The sequence below is a fragment of the Vulpes lagopus genome, chromosome 24, assembly GCF_018345385.1.
Source record: "Vulpes lagopus strain Blue_001 chromosome 24, ASM1834538v1, whole genome shotgun sequence".
Classification (NCBI taxonomy): domain Eukaryota; kingdom Metazoa; phylum Chordata; class Mammalia; order Carnivora; family Canidae; genus Vulpes; species Vulpes lagopus.
Genome location: NC_054847.1, coordinates 48,432,472 through 48,440,451, shown reverse-complemented (window position 1 = coordinate 48,440,451; position 7,980 = coordinate 48,432,472). Strand labels below are relative to the sequence as shown.

The 7,980-nt window shown below is 35.4% G+C and overlaps 1 protein-coding gene across 1 annotated transcript; it reads right to left on the bottom strand.

Annotated features, from left to right (window-relative positions):
- Nucleotides 1-2,493: 2,493 nt before the first annotated feature.
- On the bottom strand, nt 2,494-3,483 carry LOC121481898 (glyceraldehyde-3-phosphate dehydrogenase-like). The gene is made up of 2 exons (XM_041739489.1): nt 3,077-3,483; nt 2,494-2,866 (listed from the first exon to the last, which is right to left on the bottom strand). Exons 1-2 carry the CDS (start codon nt 3,481-3,483, stop codon nt 2,494-2,496), a joined length of 780 nt encoding a protein of 259 aa, XP_041595423.1.
- Between the last annotated feature and the right edge of the window lie 4,497 nt (nt 3,484-7,980).

Here is a 7,980-nt window from a genome sequence, read left to right as displayed (position 1 = left end):
CCATAGTGTAAACCACCTTTCCCACACTTTTTTAAATTAATTTTTTTTTTTTTTTTACTGTTTCTGTATTTCTGGGATAAATGAAAATGATATGTTGACACCAGTAATTAACATCATAATGACATTGCCAGAAAGAAACCAAATGTAGAAAAGCAATCTTGATGGGAAAAACATTGATGCTTGGCAACATGCCTACATGCTAACAAGGTACAGAACTATATGCAAATTAATAGTTATAAAGAATTTAAATAGTAACACATCTGTATGGGGAAAGATACGTAAGTCCTGTCATAGTTCCTGCTTCCTTCTGAAAGTATTCAATAACTTATTTGATGATTTCAACTGATAAATTAGGCTTGATTCAAATAAAAATGAGTTTAACTTTGGAAAAATAGGTACTTGTATATTACAATGTGAGAAAATGTAGATGTCAAAATAAAAATGTTTAACAGAAGTATCAGCCAAGCGATGGTTAACATGGATTTATCTCTCACATTTTGATTCTGCATATTTTCTATTGATTTATTTAGTATTCATGCAGAGACCTTGAAAAATAGTTCATTTTTGCTGATGGATGTAGGGGGTGGAACCGCATCATTGCACAGAAAATGCATTAACTGGTATGATAACACAGTCATAAATGTAACAGGATTCATTACTACCAAGAACTAGCACTATGATGCCTATAAACTTTTTCCCTAGTTTTTAAAATGTATATTAAAGAGAAATTTCACCACGACTTTAAGCCTCTAGGGATTTACATTACAGTCAGTAAATAAAACGAAGTTAATCACCTCAAAGGCAAAGTATTGTTACCGTTTTTTAAAAGATTTTATGTATTTATTTGAGAGAGAGAGACAGAAAGAGAGAGGGGAACATGTGCACAAGTCGGGGGTAGAGGAAGAAGAAGCAGACTCTCTACTGAGCAGGGAACCTGATGTGGGATTTGATCCCAGGACTCTGGGATTATGACTTGAGCTGTTGAAGGCAGACATTTAACCAACTGAGCCACCCAGGTGTCTGCAAAGTATTGTTTTTGTTCTACAGGATACACTTTTTACTTATTTATTTTTTTATGATTAAGATGTGAAGTAAAACATGGTATGCGTATAGAAAAACACATACATCTATTGACTACCTATAGCCAAATACCCATATAATATTTTGTTTGGCCCACAATTGTTAATGTTCCACTGGAAAACCTACATTAAGAACCTATGATCAGCTATATTAGGATTCTCCAGAGAAAAAGACATATCAATAAAGAAAATACATACCAATAGATACCAATATCTCACTGTCTACACACATATACACACACACACACACACACACACACACACAAACACACTGAGAAAGAAAGAAAGAGAGAGACTTATTATGAGAAGTTGTCTCATGATAAATGACTAGAAGAGTCAATGGCATAAATCTCATTCTAAGGACTGGAGAAGATGAGAAGGCAATATTCCAGATCCATCAGTGAGGCAGAAAAAGAGAAGTGGAATTCCCCTTCCTTAATCTTTTGTTGTAGTTGGTTTTCAATGGATTAGTTGAGGCCCACCCATATTGGGTATGGCATTCTACATTACTTAGTTCATTGTTCAAATCCTAATCTCATCTAGAAAAAATTGTTATAGAGAACGTTTAAATAACGTTTAATCTGGGTACCACAAAGCCAGTCTTATTGATACATAGAATTAACTGTCACACCAGTTATGCCGATCGCCAGAAGACTCAAAAATGCAGATTCTCTCACTTTTTTGACCTCACATCTTGGCTTATACATAAGTTCCTCCATAAAGATATTCCTGTTTCCTTGAAATTTTATTATTCATCAATCCTATATTATTCCATAGGCTTTGTGAGATGTTATCTTGATTTTACTCTCTTGGTTTCCTGTGTGCTTATCTATATTATCCAAGAGAATATAAGTCCACAAGTGAAAAGAGTAAGGATGAAAATGAGGATACCTAACATTTACCAAGAGGTTACTTTGTACAATACCATCATTGAATAATCTTACACTAAAACACGTTACAAAAGGATAACCTGGATTTCTGTTCATATCTAATATTTGCTTTTACCTCTTGAAAGGATTTCAATTTTCACATAATGTTAGGCTTTGTCAATTCTGTTTGATAAAATCTTTACACTCTTCTATTGTGTGGTAATGTTACCAGACTTCAGAAGAAAATAAGCAATTTCAAACAAGCAATTTAGGAATTTTCACCAATTCTTAATTAGGCCAAAAAGTCTTTTAATTAATTAATTATTGATTTATTTTTTCCCAGCTGGGTACAGTACGCTTTATTGAAGGTACATGACAAGGTAGGGCTCCTCAAGCCTCCTCTCTTCTTCAGGGGGTCTGGAATGGAAACTGTGTGTCAGGAGATTCTCAGTGGGTTGGGGAATGATTTGGGGGTGAGGACTCCCCAGCAACTGAGGGCCTCTCTCTTTTTCTCACTCTAATTGGGGCTGGTGGTCCAGGAGCTCTTACTCTTCAGAAGTCATATGGATTATAATGCCCACCACCTGGTTGCTACAGCCAAATTCATTGTCATACCAACATATGAACTTGACCCAGTGGTCAATGAGTTCAATGCCACGCCCAATATTGAAGGTGGAAGAGTGGATGTCACTGTTGAAGTAACAGGAGACAACCCAGTCTTCAGTGTAGCTGAGCATGTCCTTAAGGAGACCTTTCAATGCCTGTTCCACCATATTCTTAATGTCATCATATTTGGCAGCTTTCTCTAGGCAGCACTCCAGATCCATGACTGACACATTAGGTGTAGGGATATGGAAGGCTATGCCAGTGATCTTCCCATTGAGCTCAGGGATGATCTTGCCTATAGCCTTGGCAGCACTAGGAGAAGCAAGGATGCTGTATTGGGCAGCCCCTCAGCCATCATGCCACAGTTTCTAGGAGGGTAAACTGGTCTTCTGGGTGGCAGTGATGGCACAAACTGTGGTCACGATTTCTCCATCATGCCATAGTTGTCATGGATGACCTTGTCAGAGAAGCCAAGCAGTTGTTGGTCACAAGGCATTGCTGGTAATGAGGGAGTTGTCCTACTTCCCATGGTCCATGCCCATCACAAACATGGGGGCCTCAGCAGAAAGACCAGAGATGATGATCCTCTTAGCTCCACTCTTCAAATGAGCCCCAGGTGTCTCTATAATGGTGAAGACCCCAGTGGACTCCACAAGATACTCAGCACTAGCATCACCCCATTTGATGCTGACAGGATCTTGCTCCTGGAAGATGGAGATGGGATTTCCATTGATGACAAGTTTCTCATTCTCACTCATGACTGTGCTGTTAAATTTGCTGTGGGTAGAATCATACTGGAACATATGGACTACGTAGTTGAGGTCAATGAAGGGGTCATCGATGGCGACAATATCTACTTTGCTGGAGTTAAAAGCAGCCCTGGTGACGAGATACCCAATAAGGCCAAATCTGTTTACTTTGATCTTCATTGTTTCTCAGTGATGCACCTGGCCCTGCACCCGAAGATGCAGCTCTCTGTATTGGGGTTAAAGTTCTTATTTCTATGTATGTTTTCACCTTTGACTAAAAAGATAGTTTTTCTGAGTATGCAATTCAGAGAAGATTATTTATCACAGCACATTAAGATATTACATTACCATCTTCTGGCTTTAATGTTTCTTGTTGAGAAAACTTTCTAAATCTCTTGACTTTGGGGATCCCTGGGTGGCACAGCGGTTTGGCGCCTGCCTTTGGCCCAGAGCGCGATCCTGGAGACCCGGAATCGAATCCCATGTCGGGATCCCGGTGCATGGAGCCTGCTTCTCCCACTGCCTGTGTCTCTGTCTCTGTCTCTCTCTCTCTCTCTCTCTCTCTCTGTGTGTGTGTGTGTGTGTGTGTGTGTGTGTGACTATCGTAGATAAATAAATAAAAATTAAAAAAAAGAAATCTAAAAAAAAGATTAAAAAATAAAATAAATCTCTTGACTTTGTAACTGTTTTCTTTTCCCTCTGGTGGCTTTTTAGGCTTAAGGTTTTGCCTTCAGTATACTCTCTGTTAATAAAATGTGTCTAGTTGTACATTTAGTTGGTTTTAATTTAAAAAACTTGTGCCTTCTGGACCTGTGGAATCATGTCTTCTTTGATTCTAAAAATTGTCATCCATTTCTTTCTGCCATACTGTCTCTCTCCAATTCTTTATATTCTCTCTCCTTAAATTCATTTTTAAATTTGCACATAAGACTTCCATTCTGTGCCCTATCTTTTGATTCTTACAGTTTCCTCTATGGGAGGAACATCTGTAAGAAGTGTCTCAAGATTGGTTCTCCAACTCTGCAGGCCTCAGGGCTGGTTTTTGGTTTTTGCCCCATGATAATTCTCCAAATCAATTACTTTCTTTTACCAATAGCCTTGGGTTTTTCTCCTACTGTTTGTTTACACTTGTGTGTGTGTGTGTGTGTGTGTGTGTGTGTGTGTAGGAAGCAGTTACTTTCAAGATTGTGCTTTCTTTGGATTTCAAAATCAAAGAAAATAATCTTTTTTTAAAGATTTTATTTATTTGTTTATGAGAGATAGAGAAAGAGGCAGAGACATAGGCAGAGGGAGAAGCAGGCTCTCTGAAGGAGTCTGACGTCGGACTCCATCCAGGACCCTGGGATCACGCCCGGAGTCAAAGGCAAAAACTCAACTGCTGAGCCACTGAGGCATCCCGAAAATAATCTTTAATATAATTTATCCACCAGTAGATGGGAGGAGTAGGAGAATATTTTAGATTTCTAAGTTTTTCATTCTCTCAGAATCAGTATTCAGTTACAAAATTCTGCCTTTTTTGTTGTTGTAACTGTGCTTTCTCAGTGTTTTGAACCCCAGTAAGAAGCATAACTCCTGAGACAGGTAAGGGTTTAATACATTATTTGACATGAGTAAATAAATGAGTAAGTGAGCAAGGAAACACGACTAGTAATACCATTATATATATACTTTGTGTAGGTTTCTGTTTACATAGAAAAATGATTTATTAATTTTGCATGAAATGTTAAATATATGGGCAACAACATCTGGTGGCTTTACATGTTTGTTGCTGATAATTGATATTTTTCTTGATACACCAATCTTATAACCTACCAAAAAATTCTAATTGTTGGCATTTTAAATAAATAATGTGGATGGCACTGCCTATTGAAAACTCCAACTTTATTAATTTACACTTAGTTCAAATGGAACAAGACTGAGAGCTGAGAGACAACACTGAAGTGATATTTCATAAATCTTTGAAACTTATTTTTATAATGTTTGTTGCCACGGTTCGTCTTAAGATAACTCTTTATGAAAAATATCTCAGACTTCTCCTATAGCTGTTCAGAGTAAATAATTTTTGAATATTTTAGGCTGTTGGGGCATTGTTGGACTCTATTTCTGTGCAACTCATTTGCTCCAATATTTTCTAATCATTTTTTTTTCATCAAAATGAGATCTGGCTTTTATCTTTTACTAGAGGATATCAATGTTACTGTCAGTGTGTCTCCGTGTATTTCAGACAAAGCCTCTTGTTAAGGAGTGATATCCCTTTAGTAGTAGCCACTAAGATATCTGAACATAGATGGGTGCCTGGTGTGACACAATAAATTTATTTTAGTTAAACTAGAGAAACCTCTTTCAATTGAGAAGAACGAAAATATTTCCCTTATATTCCCTTAACACAATAGCATAAAAGGAAATGAATTTAACTTGTAATTCTCTTTGTGAAATTCATTTCCAAATAGTAACTATTACTTGTAAATTGAGATTATTTTTATTTGCTTCTTCATTTTATTTAATGGAAAAATATATCAACACTTCATTCAGTTTGATGAAATCTGCAATTTTCTACTAGTAGACATTTTCCACGTACTACTGAAACAATGCTTATAAGTGAGTTCTGCTTATGGTGTATGTATATTGATATATGATCCACGATGTACAATCACAAAACTTTAATTTGGAAATGGATTATTAATTATCTCATTTAATCTTCCATTAGTTAAAATGTTTTCTTCCTTAAGATTCCTTTTAAGCAATCATTCAATCAACACTTCAAGTGGAAATTATTATTATATATAGCAATATATATAATATGCTAATAAGGTAAATATGATCCAACAAATGCTCTGACAAAATATCTACTTCATACTTTTTGTTTGTTCTTAAACACATTGAGCAATAAAAGGGCTTATTTTCTCAGCAAATGATTTTAATCATAGCTTATAAATTCTTCTCCATATTTGAAGTATTTAATAGACAAAAACAGGACACTCTACATTAGTAACAGAAAATCATATCGTTATACATTTATCACAAAAGACACACTATCTTCATATTCCTCCTTTTCTAGATATTTTTAAAGAGATAGATACGCAACATTTGACTTAATATTAAAATACCCATCACATTTACAACAAAACTGATCATCTAGTCATATTAAGCCATCTAAATTACATTACTACATTTATTTTCATTTCGTGATCCATCTTCCCCACCTTGCAAAAATGCATGTATATTTATGTTTCACCTAAATCTATTCTACAACATAAAAAGGGCAAAACCTATTTATTTACCTACCAATTTACATCATTAATATATATCATGAATGTGTCTTTCATAGAAATTCCAGTTTCTTTGTTTTGGCCTTTGTGTAAATTACATGCAGCTATTAATCAGTGAACATGTATTGGAGATGCATTAGAGTTGCTGAATCCTCTAATTTTTAATTAGAGACATGACGTATCCTTAACAAGAAGCCCACTACTGCTTACCCAGGACTATTCTCTCTACACTCTAAAATGTCTGGACTTTAAAGTTGATACAATTTGAGTGGACTAAGGAGAAATGTATGCTAGATGAAAGAGTTCTTACTCTAGGTAGGTGGCTTTCCATGTCTGAGAATAGTAGTATATTTTATTTATATTCGTATTGTTTTTCCTTAAAAATATTTCCAAACAGGGCAGCTGATGGGCTCAGTCCATAAAGCACACAGCTGTTGATCTCAGGGTTGTGAGTTCAAGCTCCATGTTGGGTGTGGAGCCTACTTAAAAACAAATAAAAACAAATAAATAAATAAAATTTCCAGGCAATCATTTTAATAATAGTGAAAGAAGAGATTCACAACCACTCAAACTTACTTTTATGTCCAAATGTAATAATTGAACTCTGATGCACTTTTTCATACTTGAACTACTTCAAAACTTCACTTTAGAAAATTATGTACCATGACATGTACTTGTTGATGCTAAATGGGAAAAGAGCATTGTTGAAATATCAAGCATTTCTTTTTTTTTTTTTTTTTTTTTTTTTTTATTTTTTATTTTTTTTTTTTTTTAAATTTTTTTTTTATCAAGCATTTCTTAACTCTAATATTAACTCATGGAATTCATTAGAGGAAAAAAATTCCATATTATTACTGATTTTGAAAAATATTGTATTTTTTAAATGTTATTTATTTATTTGGCAGAGAGAGAGAAGGCACAGCAGAGGAGCAGCAGAGGGAGAGGGAGAAGTAGGCTCCCCACTAAGCACAGACCCCAACGTGGGGCTGGATTCTAGGACCCAGAGATCATGACCTGAGCCAAAGGTAGATGCTTAACCTGCTAAGCCACCCAGGCACCCTGTAAAAAAATTTAAATGTTGCATTAATGGCAGAAACAGAATATACCACATTCTCTTCTACTCTTAAAAAAAGAAACAAATGCAGTACTTAACAGAACAAAGTTAAAACAACTGCTACACATGAATTTATACTGATACTAAAAGATCATGAATAGAATTTTGGACAGACACAGATTGTGATGAATATGTGAAATATATAAAGCAAGATGGGTCAGACCAAGAGCATAATTAATCTAAGTTGAAGAATATTCCATTCCAGAAGAGCAAAACCTGAACCTGTCTCCAATAAAGGGAATTCTCAAAACAAGTAACCTAAAATAATCTGTAAATTAAGGACAAGAGCTACAC